Source organism: Pistacia vera, unplaced genomic scaffold, assembly GCF_008641045.1.
Source record: "Pistacia vera cultivar Batoury unplaced genomic scaffold, PisVer_v2 Contig1511, whole genome shotgun sequence".
In the NCBI taxonomy this organism is placed as follows: domain Eukaryota; kingdom Viridiplantae; phylum Streptophyta; class Magnoliopsida; order Sapindales; family Anacardiaceae; genus Pistacia; species Pistacia vera.
In genome coordinates this window covers 1-19,482 of record NW_022195588.1, presented here as the reverse complement: position 1 = coordinate 19,482, position 19,482 = coordinate 1, and the positions used below count along the sequence as shown (strand labels likewise).

Genomic DNA, 19,482 nt, shown 5'->3' with positions numbered 1-19,482 from the left:
AATGGTCTGGTAAGTGACCAATTTTTAATTTATTTATTTGACCTCTTCTCTCTTCTAGATTTTAAATGCTAATAGCTGTCATACCTCAAGGAAAATAATTTAGAATCCTTAATGCTCTGGCATGATTCTGACATCACAGTCTGATCAATTGGAAGAAGTAGAGTGTGAATAGAACCATTATCTTATTGGTCTGATTCTCTGTACTTTTCCAGCTTAGAGACTAGGGCTTTTCAGATTCTTGTATTCTTGGCTGGATTGATGCCAAACCCGGAACTAACTACTCCGGTTGCATTGTGGTAAGTTTCAATCTTGCATTACGTTTCTTTAATACACATTATATATGATAAAACGATCTTGTAAACTTGTATTTGATTATTTTTTTTCTTTTCTGATTTTGTTATCTTCAGTGTGAATACAGAAGATATTGTCTACATGATTACCTATGGTCTTGGTGCTGCTGCAAGGTCAGCTTAGTTCAGAAAAATTACTTCTACATTACAATCTCGATCTCTGGTTCATTTGTTTTCTGAAATTAAAAGCAAATTGTTTTGTGGCAGCACAAGGGTGTCAAATGAGTTGGGAGCTGCAAATGTCAGTCGAGCTAAACATGCCATGGTTTTGACTCTCAAGCTCTCTGTCCTCCTTTCGATTACTGTAGTTCTTACTCTAGCCTTTGGTCATAACATTTGGGCTAGATTCCTCAGTAACAGCTCAGAAATAACAAAAGAGTTTGCCTCTTTGACTCCTTTTGTTGCTACCTCAATAGCAGTTGATCCAATGCAAGGTGTCTTATTAGGTTTGTACATGATCCAACATTTCTGGATTCATGCTCTGCAATGTGATATTGAGTGATGCAAATAAGGTTATGGTTCAGGAGTGACAAGAGGATGTGGTTGGCAGAAGTTCACTGTGTGGCTTAACCTGGCAGCATTCCATTTCATTGGCATGCCAATTGCTCTACTTCTTGGATTGTGAGAGAGACAACATTAGGGTGCATTTGGTTTAATATTTTGGATAGGATTGGGTTGTTGGATAGGGGAGTATTACAAGGTAAACTTTCAAAATTTATGAAAAAGCCCTTAGGTTTACTAATTTAATTGAAGACCGTAATATATGAAATGACAAAAATACCCCCACCACCTGTAGTGCCAGATTTCGGCCACCACCCTCGGTATCTAGCCAGCGAATTTCGTTACGACATAGACAGGTCGGATCTGTGCCGTAACGCGTCGTTATGGCCTTTTCCGGCTAGATCCACCACGAATCTGGTCGGAAAAGGCCAAATCTACAAACTATTGTGGCTGCGACGGCCGAAAAAGGCTGAAACGATGGCCATTTTTGGCCGTCGTTGACGGTAGATCTGGCCATTACCGGCTATTTCCGGTGGCTGTGTGACTATTGTGATAGATTCCGGCTACCACCGGCGGTGGTTGTTGAAATCTGGTAGGTATTGGTGGGTGGGGGTGTTTTTATTAGTTTTTAAACTTTTTTCTGGGGGGTATTTGATGAAATTAATAAACTTATAAGGTCTCAACGTAATTAAAAAAATAGACTAATATTTTGGAAATAACATAACAAACAACATTTGAAAAATAAGATTAGGAATATGGATAAAAACAATAAGCCAAACACACTCAATGTAATTTGTTTCTCTTCCCTCTTTCTTATTTCAATTAATTTCAGAATATATTTTTTGTACAGGGTCTGTGGATTGGTTTGATCTGTGGTCTCTCAAGCCAAGCTGGCACTCTCTTGTTGATTACATTAATGTAATTGTTTATTTCAAATATTGGAGTACCAATTTATCCAAATTGAATTCAGTATCAGCAATGTTACCTTTTGATGCAACCCCATATTATAGAAATAAGCTTCAAAAATAAGAAATTATATAGGTAGTAAAAAAATAATCTTATGAGACAACTTCATTAACTGAAAAACGAGTAAACGACATTTTCCCACCTAAGGTTTGCCTTAATGACACTTTTTCACCAAAAAAGTTTCAAAATACTACTTTTTCACCAAAAGTTGATATTCTGTTATTACCCAAAACTGATTCTGGCGGATTCTGATGGTGAAATTTCTTTCCGTCACCACCATTTAAAACTCCGGTCTCCTTTCTACAACACTTTGACACTTTATTTCTCGTCAATTTTCAATCATTGCAAAGCTATAGTTTCTTGTTTTTAATTGATTTTCAACTGATTTCAACGACGAATATTTAATCGGTTACCATCCTTCGATTCACAGTCTCTATTTACAAAACCCCCGTTACCCTAGCTTCTAGTAACTCGTCGAACGTCGGTTGAGAAAGTGAAATGTATTTTGGGTATTAACGGAATATAAATTTAGGGTGGGAAAATAGTATTTTGAAACTTTTTAGGTGGAAAGTGACATTATGGCAAATCTTCGGGTGGGAAAAAGTCGGTACTCATTAAAAAACTGTTAACTAATAAATTAATAAATAATAATGTGTCTTCTTTGTATAATGAGATTTTTTCGACCTTCAATGATAGTTTTTTTTAAAGCCTGACCGAAAAGAGCATATACAAGAGGGTGTAAAACGGAAATAACCCAACTTCTTCTCATTCACTTTTCTTATATTTGGCCTGCACTTTGTATTAGTATTCACCCGTTGCTCAAAATTATTCTGTAGTTTCAGGTATCAACTGTAGAACTGGCAAGACGGGTGGACGTGTCAGGTACGGATCCAAACGGGTGCAGCCCTACGAGTAGGCACCTAAAACGGGTTGATCTATTTCAAAATATTAAACCCCTACCCTATCTTATAGTGGACCTGCGGATATCGGTACTATTTATAAAAGTTTTATATTCTGACAGTTATACCCCTAAATTCATGTAGTTTTTATTTGTTATGATTATACCCCACAATCACCTATTCTAATTTCAAATTTTCAATTCAATTCAATTCATCACAAAAGTTCACAGTCAACTCAATTAGTCGTCTATTTAAGACTAGCAAATAATCTATCGAAAACAAATATATAATTACTAATACACAGGAAATACCAAAAATCAAATCTTTATTCTTAATCTTCCATGACCCATAAAGAAAGTGAAAGTAGAAGACAAAACAAAGGCTTTGAAAGCAGGAGTTGGTGCTAAAGTACGCCGGAGGGGACACACTACCACCTTCCATCATCGCCTCACTTTCTTCCACGCCTACTCTTTATTGTCTTCTTGTCCGTTTCTTTCTTTTTCCACTCAAAACACCGACTTTTCTTTCGGTTTCACAGGGAATTGATTGGGTGAGCTCTCAAAGGAAAAAATGTTTGATTGAGCTCTATGTAATGGTACTGTGTGTGAAGTGAGCAAGACTGACTTTTTTTTTTCGGTGCGTTTTGTTTGTATAGGGATTTCAATCCTTTTAGGGATTTTGTTTTATTAATTTTTTTTTTTAAATACGGGTACACCCGTTGACAAACAGTCTGGGTCGGGTGCTTGTTCAATGTCCATGAATCTACAAGGCTTGACCTATATTCTATATTATTCACCCACGTATGGGTTGCGGGTCCGATCCAAAAGGAATTAATGACTTGTTTTATTGTTTAGTTCCAAGCTTTAAAGATATTTGTGAGAGAGCTTTGTAGATCTCCGCATTTCCAAAGAAAGGATAAAGAAATTGGATTCTGTTGAGAACATGAAAATTATTCAACTCCTGAAATGCCAGAAAGGTTGGGAAAACTATTGAAAGAAAAGTTTAGTGGATTTGGTATCAGTTTTAATTAAGCTAGAAAAAGGATGCAATAATTAAATGAAGTTTATGCATTTGTTTTGGGATGTTAAAATTAAGGAATAATAATATCATATGAAACTTGAGAATATTGATTTGATCAAATTAATGCTTCGTTTTAATAATTCTTCAGAAGAATCAATTGTCAAACTATGAAACTTTTTGGATGAATGATATTTATTATGATAAACCTCAAAGGGTTGGTTTGACAGTCAAGAAAGTTTGCTTATTTAATTGATTTCTTGGGTTCGAGCCTTGGGGCCACTTACCATATTTGTGGTTTACCTTGTAACATTAGACTTGAGTCCTGAGGCTTAATCAAGGTGCGCACAGGTTGGTTTAAACATACCCTGATCATTAAAAAAAAAAAAAAAAAGATATATATTATGATATAGAAAGTGATAATTAAACTTTCCTTCTCATATAGTTATTTTTTTTTATATTGAAATTCAAATCATCAAATGGAATGTCCCCCATTAATTTACCTCATTTTCATATTGCAACTACCCTTTGAAGCTTCCATGTTTAACCAGGGAGTGCATAATATTTATTTCAATCGACAAATTTTACATACAATACTATTATATTAATAATAACCTCATTAGTAAACTTACGTGGTATTTGTTTTGTTGTATGAAAGTTGAATGCATCTATTATCTAAATATGTATGAATATATAAGTCTGATCGATATATTTATTTTTTATATTTCAATGTTTGATTATAAATATTAAATTGTTTGTTTTTATATGGTGTAAACATCTTAAAACTAGTGTTTCGACGTATATATTCTTATTAAGTATAATTTAGTTATATACTATTTTCCGTATTTTAAGCAAAATTTTAATTGATCAAATTTATGAAAATTAAAAAAAAAATGTATATAAAATTAAGATAACTATGTTATTTACAGTATTTTTTTTTGATGTAATATTTAAAAATTTATTATTAAAAAGCTACAATAATAGTAAAAATACATAATGCATAAGGGGTTTTTTCAAAATTTGAATTATATAAAATTAATAGGGGTATTGTTGACAAAATAAAATTTTTTATTGATTAGATGGTTTTGTATTCAAATAAAAGCAAAGTATTTTAAGTTTTAACTTAAATATGATAAACAAACATAAACTTAAAAAAAAAAAAAACATACTTTTAGAATTATGAATATTATTTATGTTGTGCGATAAATTCAATAAGCATGTATTCCCACCACGTGTCCCAAGGATCTCCTATTATTCGATGGTTAGATTTAGGTCATGTGTTAGCCTACCTTAAACTAATCTTGTTTACAAATTAAGTGTTGTTTTCAAGTTGGACACTATCGACAAGTTAAAAGCCGACAACAAATTAGACTTCACTTATAAGTTTGTTATTGTGACAGTTTATATAAACTGATATTTTACCTGAACAGGGGTACATCTCTTTCTTTTTCTCATCCATGTAAGCCACCCGAGTAGAGAGACCTTTTTTTTTTTTTTTTTTTACACATATCTCATTGAGAGAAGAGAGTTCATCTTTGTTCATCATATTCTCCTTTGTAATCAGTCTGAGTATAAAACAAATATAAAATAATAATATATTAATAGACGTAGACTTGATTCTAACTCGTCAAACCACTTTAAAACCGTTTTTTGTCATTCCATTATCGTTTTCTAATTTGTTCTTAGTTGGTTATTCTAAATCACGTACACATCTTATAAAATCCTACCGTGGTTGATTGGGTCTACGATTATTGCATTTTTGCGCAACAACAATTTATAAAAACAAATAGCATCCTTATTTTAATTAAATTTATAAGCATATTACAACAAAATAACAAATATAATTACATAGATTTAATTAATTATTAATAAAAAATAAAAAAAATCTTAATTATATTGTCATAAAATTAGGTACATGACAAAATCTTTTCAACCCAAGTTTAATAGTTTATAGGCTTAAAGCGTGTCTGTTTGGTCACACGAACTCGGCTAAACTGAACTTTAGTTAAATCCAAAACCCAGGATAAACCCATCCTGCAAAATCGCCAACAAAACCCGCTTGACTCAGGAACAAAACTCTATCCATTCTTCTCTCTTTCACTTAACTCTCACTCTCCAGTCTCCACAATGTCGAGAGGCCCGGACCGTATGATAAGGAACTTCAAACAGTTCGCAGGTAACCAATACAAGTTCTTCAATGCTCGTTATGGACAGCAAGTCAGTGACATTTTGGAGTTCCCGATTAAGCTGGTCTTGTCTCCCTTCACTCTTGCTTTTGACATTGCTGGCTCCGCACCTCGTGGGTTCGGCATTCCCGAGTTCATTACCAAGCTTTCTTACGCTTCTGTTTTTGTAAGTGCGTGTATTTTACAAGTTTTATCCATAATTCGACTTGTTTTTGTTGTTGTTTTGGTTGGTATTTGTTATTGGCTTAGATGGGATTGTAAATTGTTGTGCTAAATTATGTAATGGTTGGGCAATTATAAGTTAAAATTGAAAATTCAGTGTATGTTGGATTGTCAAAAATTTTAAAAATTCAAAACGGTTGTGGGTTGAATTGGTATGTGTTTAAAGTAATTTTGCTATGATTTTAGTAGGTTTTTTTAGCGATACTTGTCATTTCTAAGTGAATTAATGCGCTTTTGGCTGGTTCTTTTTTTTTTTCTTTGGAAAATGATGTTATTGGTTGAAGAATAGATGGATAGGCTTATGTTGTGTTTTGCAATTTTGCGTAGTTTATGCTTCTTGTGTTTGGTCACCGGGTGTTTTATGGTTTTTGGAAGGATTATGGTCATTTTTTAATTGGTATTGCTTAATTTGTTGACCGTTTGATTTGTGTTTGCGATTTAGCAGGATTACCTTTTTGTGTTGCAAGTTCTAATTTCTTAATTTATAAGTTGTTTCATAATATATATATAATATAAACCTCCGTTCAGTGCCTTAAATTTATCGTTTAGTTGATCCCATGGATTATCTGCAGGCAATCGCTACACTTGGGACTTATGATATTGCACTAGAGCGGGCAAGAAGGTGGTATGCCAGAGGTGCTTTTCGATTCTTTGGAATTTTTATTTTGGTCCTTGCTTTTTGTCGTTATTGTTTTATTCTGGTTGTAATGGAATTCTTGATATTGTGATATTCTGAGTGTCATTTATCGTTTTTTGCTTTAGTTGTGTAATCATTGTATTATAACATAGAAGTTATAGTTTTTAAAAACCATGTACTGGAATTTCATCTATTAAACTGAGTTGAATGATGATATTATCAGGTATTTTGTGCTGATGAATTGGAAGTGATACCAACTTATATGTTAATTGTTCATATCAGCTTGGTTTCAATTGAAGAAAGCAAGTACTCTTTTTGGGCTTTAACATGCTGTCTTATGTGAGATTGGTCTATGAAATGCAGGCATTGTCGTACATGCAATGGATGGCAGGCATTGCGGTGTACCATGTGCCGAGGATCAGGGCAAGTGCAGTACCAAGTAAAAGATTACACTTGAGGAGGTATGTTGATTTGCAGTCAGTTTGAGTTCTGAAGTTTTTCTCATATACATTACAAGCTTTTCTTGGTTTGTTAGGGGATGGACATTTTCTTTTCGCTAGTCTTAAATTTAGATTTGAGAGGACAAGGAATTGAATTGAATACTAAAATTATTATCATCATTCAGTTTATGTATAGAAGCATAAACAACCAAAGTAATTTGATGCTTATATTACTTTTTATATATTTTTTATTATTTTTGGATTTTCTTGTAGTGGAGAGAAGGCAACTGCTGAACGTGTTGCGGATGCCATGTTGATAATCGGGCTGAGTTGGTGCACCTTCCATCTACAATTGATCTTAACTCACCATTGCCATCGAAAGATTGCCCGATTTGTGATGGACAGTGAGAGCTTATTTCATAGCTTATGTGACTGTAAATATATTTTTTTTCTTGATACTCAATAATCCCCCAACATCTCTATGGTTCATTGAGTTCTATAGTAGGTGACATGAGCATATCTACAAAGCCCGGACACTAATGGTATATGATATTCTAAGTTGGTGGGTCCAAGAGGAATTCAACGCCTTATCTTTTGGTTGAACAAAATGCCTAACCAATCAATTCAATCCTCCCCTACACTGTGTTTTTTGGGCTTCATGTGAATGTAATTTTGGCTGTTCTCTATTCGAAGTTCTGTATCCCAGATAATTTTTTGCTATATGCCCATCTAGTTATTCCACCTTTTTTATTCAGTTTAGGGAGAGATATTCAACCTTGTTATGACCTTATCTGTGGCAATAAATTGTGGTGACCCAGGAGTGGGATACATGTAATCTGTATTTAATGGATTTTGATCTTTGAATGAATTTCTTTTTTTTTTTTTTTTATTTAAATTATTGCAGGGTGTCATGGGCTGTCCTGAATGCAAACACAAATTACAAGTCACTTCTCTGCAGATGATGTGAGTTGTTTTGTGAACTTGCTAATACTTTGATATTATGCTAGGATATGTAGATACAGACACAACTGTTGTGTTTATAAAAGACATGGAGTTTCAAACATGGCAACACTTGAATATCTAGAAAAGACAATGGCTTTACTTCTGTGTGTCTGCATTTTGTAAAATTCATGATTCATTTTCTATAGAATCATAAAAGGTAACACTATTATCAAGTATGTAATGTTTCATAAAATGTTTATATGGTGACCTCAAAAACATTATCCATAATTTCGGGGTAGGAAGGTGCTTCTCCTTTAACATGCACAATAGTGCTGGAGAGTGTAGAAATGATTTTGTAACCTCTTTTGTCTGACACCAAATTTCTGTGGGAGAAGTTTTACAAATAAAAGATTCTATCTTACATTGCTAAAGGGTTCTACTGGATATTTTTTAACTATAGCAATTTTTTATCCTTATGGATATATATGCGTCTCCTTTCTGCAGATCATGGAGCCTCCGTGGAAAGCCTACATGTCTTGAGAAAGATGGATTATCCATAGAGGTAGTATCATGTCTTATTCTATAGTTCTTTACAATTAATTTATGTGAGTGTATTTTCAAGTTTTCTATAGCTGTTGGACAGTTAAAGCTACTGAGGTGATAATGACTTCATAATATTACTGTTGCAGCATATTGTTCACAGCATGAAGGACCCCAGTATTGCGGCATTTTGGCTTATGACCTTGCCTCAGGTTGTGGGTGGATTTGACTATGATGATGATATCAAGCAGAAAATTTGGTGGCAATACAAGGTTCCAGATTCATTTGTTTCCTCACCCTAGTGTTGGACTTTATTATTTTGTTGTGACCATGTTTCTTGTTTATTTTTGCTGGATATTTTACAAGGATTTTTTTTTTTTTCCGTGTTTAAGTTAAATTCCGCATCTCTCAACGGTAAGAAATGAAGAAGTAGAGCATGAAAATTTCATTAATTATGCATTTTTTTTTAAGGTGTAGTTTCAACAGAGGTTTTTGCCGACAGTCGAATTGGGAAATTATACTTGTATTCTTCAGGAAGTTAGAGAGTGACATTCTAATTCCACTCACTTTCATGCTACCTACCTGTGTAGTTGTTGTCCGGAAATAGCATGCTAAGCCTTAGCCATAGAGAAGGGGAAGTGAATCAATTGACTTCAATTAAGACTTTTACTCCTGGCATTAATTGGATAAAGTCATTCCCAGTTGACCTTCTAACATTTTCTGTGGTCTTCAAGATTAAAACTTTGTAGAATAGCAGATGATATGGTTTTAGGCTGTTATTTACAACCTACTAAGATTTTGTCATTATTGGCATTTTGTTTTTCGTATAAACAATCAAGGACATGAGTTCCTAGACTTCGAGGAGTGTTGATTTGTTGCCCCATAGTTAATATCCCAGACTGCAACTGCAGGTAGAAATTGGGGTGAAATTGTTAAATTTGATATTCGATATTGTGGAGTAGGAATCTATGCGGTATGATCAACTTCGAGAGGTGGTGGCCAAGCGAAATCGGCTGGGAACACTTGCAGGAAGTAAGAAACTCCGAACAGTAATCTTCCTCTTATGAATCTCATTTACACTTTGGGTTCAATAAATGATTTCCCTATATGAGAAGTACTAGTCTTTATGGGAGTTAAAGATCTGTCTATGTGGAGAATATGCTTTATGAGCTTAATGCATTAAAATTGTGATGACATGGCTTGGTCTAGTTGTTTTTTTTTATTTTTTTTTTTATGGACGCCATAAGGCATTGTATTGAGTGATACTTGGGATTCCATGCAAAGTTGAAATATTGTATTTATAATTTGCTGAAAGTTCTTGATTTGAAATCATTATCATTTCCGGCTTTAATCTCCATAGATCCTGTCCGTGCCAGGGAAGACCCTGTATAGTGAAAAATATCCCTTACACAAGGCCAAGAAGGCTCTAGAAGAGAAGTCATGAAGCTTGATCCTCGCCACGGCCTCAAAATGGGGTGTGCGTATTCTCTGTTACTCTTCAGACAATATTTCTTGTTTTCCATTATTAGTGTTTTTTACTCTGTTGATAATGTTAGGGAATGTACATTGAACTAACTGCTGAGAATTGTCCGGAACTTGACCTTCCACTCAATGCCTCTTCTTGGAGCGAGGAGGATCTCAAAGACCCGAAAAAGTTGTATGAGAAGACTATTCTTCTTAATGCCCAAAGAGAAATGGCTGATAAAATTTTGGATACTCAGTGGGAAACTAAATGGCGACAAGATAAGGTTAGTACCAGTTAATGTTTATTGGCCCGAGTAAAATATATGTTATGTTCAACTTATCAGTTTTTCTGTCATCACAGTATTTATTATGCCATTAATAATGTGTATATTCTGTGTATAGTTTTCAAAACTTGCTTAAAAAGTATTGGCTGAAGTAGAAACTCCAAATGGAATTTAATATTTAAACCTTTAATAACACGGGAGAAAGCTCATGAGACATATTCCGAAATGACATATTTCCGAATACTTTCTCACAGTTTCTTGTTCATGATTTTCAGAAATCTTAGTCTCTGAAATAGGGCTACAATTGCAACAATCATAATTTTGTGTCCAATGAGCTTTTTATCTGTTTTGTTGATCAGTTGAATGAGATGTTGGAGGAGAAGGTGCAGCCATACATTCAGAACATTGACAACACTGTTCTTTCTCAGCCTATTATATGAAACACAGATAAGAATCAGAAGGTTTTTTGGTTCACCTTTGTGACCTTTTTTCTTAATTAAATAATATATTTAGTAACTGATTAAGGTTTTGTTGGTACTTAGAACAATATATCTAGCTGGTTTTTATGTGTATACATGTAACTGAGGCTTGCTTATATCTTGTTACAGAGGACTCGGCAAAAGAGATGGTGGTTCTTTTAACAAGATTATTTCAACCGGTTCTTCATCTGGTCAGTGCCATGACAATACTTCTGTTGTTTGTGTTCATTTGTTTTTTTATTTTTAATTTTCATGTTGTATAATTTGTAATTCCTCCCGGAGAATTCAGGCTCCCCCACTCGCACTCCCTGTTCTCTAATACTATTCACACTTATCAACTTTTTGAGATGGGTAGAAAATTTATTTCGATGCACTAAGCTGGCATCTATAGAAAATCTCAAGCTTTTTACGGACCATTGGATTTTACTTCTTAGCTGCCATACAGTTTTACTGTACTGTAATAGACAAGATATAAATTGAAACCTGGAATTTTTCCGTTTTCTTTCTAGGCCTTCTGGAATTCCTTGGTATTTGATTGGTATAAAAATTTCTGGATGTAAAAGAGAACTCAGATTGTCTTATGCAATTCCGAATCAGCTCAACATGGTTAGAGTTCAACGGCATCAAAATTTCTGAGAAAAGCAGAGACACATCTTGGCATTTCACTACACATGCATTGACTCAATATCGTTGAGGATAACTTACTTTTTGTCTGAGATAGTGAACTACAGGCCTTAACAACAAAAGTAATTCCATATTCTAACAGCAAGTAAGATCTTTTATTGCTTGTTTATTCTAGTGCAGGCAACTTCTTGATGGAATTTTTATTCTTTTGAATTATTCAGTTTATTAGTCGCTGCTAATGAACAATGGTGAAAGTAGAAATTAGGTTAAATTGATATGTGAGTTAATCAGATCCAAAGCAAGCGTTGGAATGATTGAAGATTTGTGTCTAATGGTGATTATCAGTCTAATAGCATTAGCAGGGTTGACCTGCACCCGCTAATAGTGTTTTAAAACTCGGCTCGGCTTGACCGGTTGAACCGGTTTAATCGGGATTGGGGGCTTTCATCGGGTTGAGTTACCAATTTCTTTGTTCATCGAAAACCCTAGACATTGGGATGATGATCAGCGAACAATTGAAGGTTGGGATGTTGGGGCTTTTGAAGAGAAAGGGTCGGTAGGGCTGGTTGGTGCAATGATGGTGATGGAGGTGATTTTCGGTGAGTGAATAGATCGGAAATAAAAAAAAAAAGCGACGGCAGTAGTAGTCGGCTTTTGCCGGCGATTGGCGAGGCGAACATGGTTGGGGTGAGATGAGTTTTGGTCAGGAGACTGAGGGGAGTACTTTCGGGGTGATGGCGATGGTTATCGACGCTGATGGTTCGATTTTGGCCAGATTTTGGGTATATTTTATGGGGAATGGGCTAAAGGGATGGTTGGGATTGCATTTGGTGTGTCGTTGTTGCCAATCGATCGACTATCGATTTATATTTGAGGTGTGTTTGTTACATTTCAAACTTGTAGGGACTTAATTGTGATTTTACATTTGCGTTTGTTGAATTTTAAACTTTTGAACATTCGGTTAAACCAATCCACCTAGGATCCAACAACTTTGTCAGGTTTCACCTGAGATGGTTATTAAAACATTGCCTGCTAATACTGAAATATGACCTGCCCCAGCTAGTACTGAAATGTTGCTATGTGAATAAACAAATAAATTCGGAGAAGAAATGTTTTTATGGCCACTGAAAGTGAGAGGTGAACAGTTTTCATATGTAATCCAACCAAAACAAACAATCGCTCATTTAATCTAATTTTGTTATTAAAAGAGGGTAAATACTAATCTTTTGAAGTAAAAACATTCAAATTGAAAAACACGAATTAATTACCAAAATAACACAATGTTATATTATAAAAAAACAATTGAAAAAATCTTTGCCGGTTGGTCAGTCAACAGTCGCAAGCTAGATTGCAACGGAAAAATTGCCGCAATTTGTTGTTCTAAATTGCAACAGGCGTGATAATGTGGTGGAACAAGCAGAGAGAAGTATGAACCAAACCTTCCCTGCAGCAATAGAAACTCTCCGACTAATGAAATCCCCTCCACCTGAGAGGTCTGCCGGCAAGAAGCTCTTATGGTTCTTGTCTTCTTGATAATGTGGATTGTGGACGAGTAATTTCTTGTATTATTTATTTGCATATATTTACAATGTAAATCAAAGTGGCTGGCCCGCCAACAACGCCGATTCAGTCTGATTTGGAGAGACATTATACTGGATATTTTTCTTAATTTAGATTCACATTATTGAGAATGGTAAACATCACTTAGTACACATGAATCATAAAAGTCCGGCTCTTCTCACATACAGTAGTACAGACTACAGACAAACGTTTTCACAGGCCCCTAATCAACGACAACTCGTTTATAAACTTCATAAGTTCAGATGGCAAATATTACTTAGGTCCAATAAGAATCATGAAAGTAGGATTTACTTTTCCGATATAAAGATAAATATTGGTAGGTTAAATAATATTCATCAAATGTATGACATGTCGTTCAACGAGCAAACATATTATACATCAAAAGAAAACGCTATCGTTTCGTCTAGTAAAAATGCCGGTGTTGACAACCAAATAAGGCAAGGAAATGATGTGTCATTTTCGAAGGCCAAGATAAAGGACTGTCGTTTGTAAACTTTCATAAGTTTGATGGTAAATATCCCTTAGGTCCATAAGAAATTAAGAATCATGCAAGTAGGGCCTTTTTGGTATAAAGATATACATTGGGGAATGGGGATTCAAATCACATCTCACATTAATCAAAACGGCCTTGTTTCGGTTTCTAAGACTATTGCATGCTAAAAACAACATGTCATCACTACCAAAACGCTATCGTTTTGGCATTTTATATTGAATGACGTCGTTTTGTTCATTGTAACTGACATGTCGTTCTACAAAAGAAAAACAAATGTCGTTTTCTTTGCCAAGCGGTGTCGTTTTAACTACTCAAACGACGTTGATTTACTATGTAATAAACGACATGTTGTACTAGTTAATATCATTTAGATTCCATTATTTTTCTAAATATCATTCAAACCGACATTTAAGATTCTTTTGGATCTACCATAAAGAATAAGAGAATTCATAAATAGATCAACTGACATTAGATTGGGCTTATTGTTGTTTTGTATTATGCATTTTCTTTCAAGGTATATTTGACAACAACAGAGGCTTTCGTCCTACAGTTAGAATTGGCAAATTGTATCTTGTATTATTGATGAAGTTAGAGAATGAGATTCTAATTCCACTTGATTTCATGCTACCTATCAGTATTAGTTGTTGTTCGGAAATATGCATGCTAAGACTTAGCCACAAAGAAGAGGAAGTGAATCAATTGACATGCATTTTTAAGACTTCTACTCCATGCATTGATATGGTTTTTCAGCTGTTTAATTTATAAACAATTATGATTTTGTTATTATTGGCATTTTGGTTTATCATATAGTGAGCACGGTATGCATGCTTACATGCACATATACAATATATTTTTGTTAGACAATCCATGAAACAATACGGCCTTAGACATGGGTTCCCTAGACTTTGAGGAATTGCTGATTTGATTGCCCCATAGTTCATTCCGCAGACTGCAACTGCAGGTAGAAATCAGGATGTAAATCGTGAAATTTGATATTTGTGGTGTAGGAATCTATGCAGTATGATCAACTTCAGAGGTGGTGGCCAAGCAAAATCCTGGCTGAGAATACTTGCAGGAAGTAAGATAGCCTCCTAAAAGTAATTCTTTCTACTTATGAATCTCATTGACACTTTGGGTTCAATAATATGATTTTCCTATATAAGAGGTACTAATCTTTATGGGAATTAAAGATTGTCTATGTGGAGAATATGCTTTGTGAGCTTAATGCAATAAAATTGTGATAGCATGGCTTTGGTCAAGTTGATATTTTATTGGATGGATACCAAAAGGCAATGAATTGAGTGGTACTTGGATTCCATGAAAAGTTGTAAAGATTGTACTTCATAATTTGCCGAAAGTTCTTGATTTGAAATCATTTATCATTTTTCAGGCTTTAATTTGCATAGATCCCATCGGTGCCAGGGAAGTCCCTATTATAAAGAAAACTATCCCTTAAGGCTCTAGAAACAGAAGTCATGAAGCTTGATCCTCGGCCATGACCTCAAACTTGGGGTGTGCGTATCATCTGTCACTCTTTATATACTATCTTTTGTTGTCCAATATTCATGTATTTTACTTGGTTGTTAATTTTAGGAAATGTTCATTAGCTAACTGCTGAGCATTGACAGGAATCGACCTTCCCCTCAATGCTTCTCCTTGCATTGAGGAGGATCTCAAAGACCTAAAAAAATTGTATGAGAAGATTATTCTTCTTAATGCCCAAAGTGAAATTGCTGATAAAATTTTGGATGCTCGGTGGAAAAACTAAATGGCGACAAGATAAGGTTAGTACCAGTTAATATTTATTGGCCTAAGTGAAATATATGTTATTTTCGACATATCAGTTTTTCTGGCATCACAATATTTATTCTGTGTTATAGTTTCCAAACTTGCTTGTGAGGCTTAAGTAGAATCTCTCTATATATGAGAATTTAATATATAGATCATTATTAAATCAGGGAGAAAAATGCATGAGCATATTTCTCTTGTAAGTGACTACTATCTCCCAAATATTTTCTCGTAGTTTCTTGTACACCTATTTTCAGAACGGCTGGTTCTTATTAGATGTATTCTGAAATAGGGCTACAATCGCCATCTATCATAATTTTGTGTCTAATGAGCTTATGATTTGTTTTGATGATCAGTTGAACGAGATGTTGGAGGAGAAGGTGCCGCCTTCATTCAGAACATTGACAATTGTTCATTCTCAGCCTATTCTAATGCAATCACGAAATAAGAATCAGAGGGTTTTTGCAAAATTTCATATATACCCAGGGACATGCTAGGGAGTATGCCATGATCTCATGGAAGGCATAGTTGGTGCTTAGAACAATCTGTACTAGGAAGCATCTAATGAAATGAAATTGCCATGCCAAAAGGACCTTCTATACTATTACTCTCTTGATAACCCTTGTGGTCAATCAGCATTTCTAAGCATGATCTTGTTACGTAGGACTCGGCAAAGGAGATGGTGGTTTTTTTAATTATTTTTCCTTATGTGTATATATGCTTGACTGAGGCTTGCTTATATCTTGTTACGTAGGACTCGGCAAAGGAGATGGTGGTTCTTCTAACAAGGTTATTTCAACTGGTTCTTCACGTGGTCAGAGCCATGACACAATACTTTTGTCGTTTATGTTCACTTATTTTTATTTTTCATGTGGTATAATTTGTAATTCCCCAAGTTGTTCCTCTTGGAGAATTCAGGCTCCCCCTTCTCTAATACTATTCACACTTATTAACTTTTTGAGATAGTTAGAAATTGATCTTGATGCTATAGTGGCATCTATAGGAAATCTCTAGTCCTTTTATTGCCATACAGGTTTCTTGTGCTACAATCATTGTTCTGAAACCCGGTTTGGACTGGCTGGTTCAACTGGTTGGACCGGGACTCGGGGCTTCCACTAGTCCGAACTGAGGAAAAACCTAATCTATGTAGTTAACCTGTAATAACCTGGCTTCAGACCGGTAAAACAATGATGAACCGCCAGTCTAACTGGCCCGAGGCCTAGTTCGAGTCACTTATATTAAAACAAGATTTATGTTTTTTTTTTTTTTTTTTAAATTCCTAAACCCAAAATTCGGTCTTCTTTTGCCACAATCTTCAATCTTCTTTGCAACCTTTGCTCTCTCTTGCCGTCGACGGCACAAAATTGATCAAATCACTTCATTGGTTCTTTAGTTGAAGCTTTTATTTTGCAAATAATGTTATGCTTATAACTGAGTCATACAACTAGACAAAAATTGCACAAAATTTATGTAAAATGACTACTATGTCTTATGTGTTTCACCTGGTTGTATAACTCAGTTGTAAACATAATATTATTCTTTATTCTGCAGCCGTCGTTCTCTCCTGCCATCTTGTGCTATCTTCTGCAGCCTTTGTTCTCTCCAAGTCTCCACTATGCAAAGTCGAAGGTTTCTTCTCTCTCTCTTTTTGCAAGCTTGAGATTAGATTAGTTGGTTAAAAGAGGACTCGGAAGTAATGAAATCTAAGTTGCGTTTGCTGTCTTTTATCAGTTTGTGGTTTTCTTGTTTTTCAATGTTTATTCATGTATTTATTTGGAAATTTTTGAAGTGCTGGTTCACCTTTATTTTAACCTTTCTCTAATTATTAAATTTTTCCTTCGTTCTTGGTTGCAAATTTAGTCTATGGAGAGTTATGGATGTCTAAAATTTACTATTAAATTATTAATTATCGTTTTAGGATCTTTTTGGTTGAATCCATTACTTTCATTAATATTAAACTGCTTAATATAATTTTTTACTTATAGATTGATTTAGCCAATTTTTGATTGTTTCCATTTTGATTTTTTGCCTGATCTGTTAAATCATATACTTTACCTGAGTCATGAACACTTGATCTCGTTAACTTCTAAAACTATTGAATATGGTTTTGTTTTTAATGATTATGAACGAAGAATTTTTCATTTGACAGATTTAATTATTTAAAGAGAGTCATGAACATTTGATCTTGTTGACTTCTCTGGTATTTGCAATGAATCATGTAGCATTATAGTTTCTCTGGTATATTTTGTTATATACAATTGTTTGTAACAAGTTAAAATGTTGCAAAAATGTGTGTTAGGAATTAGGATACTTAGTTGAAGAAAAATATAATTCAAAAGATTCTTAGGTATCCTGGTTTTAATACAAAAAATATCAATAAAATTTTACAAATGAATTGAGGTTATTGTTTACTGTTTACAATCAGCTAACAAACTGATATGTTTTTTCAGGTTGAATGAATGTGAGAAATGAAGCTGACATCAGAGTGAAATTGGAGTTGATGGCTAGCTGCAATGAGAATTAATTGGGAATTGTTAATGAAGTTTGTTATCGTTTCTTTATGAATTTTGATATTGAATTGAATTTGTAGCTGGATGTAAACTTTGATTGTGGGAACTTGTTATTGATGTTTGGTATTGAATTTATAAGTATTTAGGAATTTTTAGCTTTTCTTGGTATGCTGATGTCAAAATGATGATGTCATCAAATTGACCTGTCGGTTGACCTAGTTAAACCAGCCGACCCAAGACCCGGTCACCTGGTCGGGTCATGCGCGGGTCGGGTTTCAGAGCATTGGCTACAATATGCAGCATGTATATTGCAAGTTGCAAACTGGAAATATTCATTCTTGTTTTGGTAACATGTCATCGGTTTGATCTTCTTGACGTAAAAGAACTTGCTGTAAATTAATGAAAACCTGGAGATAACATGCTAAATGAACAGATTGTCAACAACGTAAGAGAAAGTAGAAATACTGATCAACAACAATTGGATTAAAAAGAATAATGGTACAAGTTATCATATTCTTTGTTTTTTTTTTTTAATTAAATTTTAATCAAATTCATTTAAGAATAAAATAAAGGTTTCCAAACTTGAAACGCAATCACCAACTGTACTATGCTTAGCCGCCCGCCATATGATATGTGTCTGCCGTGCCGCGTATGGCGGGCAAAGCGAGGTTGTCCTCCTTGATTCGATGTATGATAAAATTTTCATTTACTTAATTAAATATACATATATTAAACATCTTCCATGTGGTTGTTGAAATAAAAGTAATAAAAAACAAAGCAATTACCAATTATAGATTAGTCCCGGCCAAGTCGACATTGAAATTTCATAGATTAGTCCCCTTTAGACACTAATCCGGGTTAGGTTTAAGGAAACAGAAACGGAAACACAAGGTGAAGTCAAGTCGATTTAGAAATTTCATAGTGGGTTCCTGATACGTTGCCTATTAAAGGCGCGCAATGGTGTTTTGTAATTAAGTTTTTATCATTTTATCTTGTATTTGTAATTTTGTATGAGTGAATATTGTGTGATGGCTATGGCTGCTTCTTGTACTGGAATTGCCTTAGAGGAGAAGTATGATGTTTTCCTCAGTTTTAGAGGTGCGGATACTCGCCCTGGCTTTACTAGCCATCTCTACGCAGCTTTGATTCGGCGAAATATTAAAACTTTTCTTGATGATCAACTCATAATAGGAGATGAACTGACGCCGGCTCTTTTGAGTGCCATTGAACGTTCAACAATTTCAGTTATCCTTTTGTCAGAAGACTATGCCTCTTCCAAATGGTGCCTTGAAGAACTTGAAGTGATTCTTAAAAACAAGAAAGAGCGTCAACAGATTGTAATACCAGTTTTCTACCATGTAGAACCTACACATGTAAGGAGGCAATCTGGATCTTTTGGGGCTGCTTTTTCCAAGCTTGAAGAACGTTATAAGGAGAAGTCAGACATATGGAGGACTACTTTGACAGAAGTAGCCAACCTATCTGGTTGGGATTCATCTATCGTAAGGTAATTCTCGCCAAAATTTTCTAGCCTTTAATATTTATAGCCATAACAAAAT

General features: G+C 34.5%; 2 protein-coding genes, 1 long non-coding RNA gene and 1 pseudogene across 3 annotated transcripts; all 4 read left to right on the top strand.

Moving 5' to 3' along the window:
* Positions 1–212: 212 nt before the first annotated feature.
* On the top strand, positions 213–975 carry LOC116124348 (protein DETOXIFICATION 19-like; the record flags this gene model as incomplete). Its single annotated transcript, XM_031410067.1, has 4 exons — positions 213–296; positions 408–464; positions 558–796; positions 863–975. Coding segments are annotated over 4 exons (493 nt in total), but the record flags the coding sequence as incomplete, so codon positions are not given.
* A 4,768-nt stretch (positions 976–5,743) lies between these two features.
* Positions 5,744–10,888, top strand: LOC116124346 (annotated as a pseudogene).
* Positions 10,886–12,646, top strand: LOC116124349. Its single transcript, XR_004127205.1, has 3 exons — positions 10,886–10,909; positions 11,057–11,118; positions 11,437–12,646. It is a non-coding gene; the product is annotated as an uncharacterized LOC116124349 (long non-coding RNA).
* A 6,311-nt stretch (positions 12,647–18,957) lies between these two features.
* Positions 18,958–19,430, top strand: LOC116124345 (toll/interleukin-1 receptor-like protein; the record flags this gene model as incomplete). Its single annotated transcript, XM_031410066.1, has 1 exon — positions 18,958–19,430. A coding segment is annotated over exon 1 (473 nt), but the record flags the coding sequence as incomplete, so codon positions are not given.
* Positions 19,431–19,482: the final 52 nt, after the last annotated feature.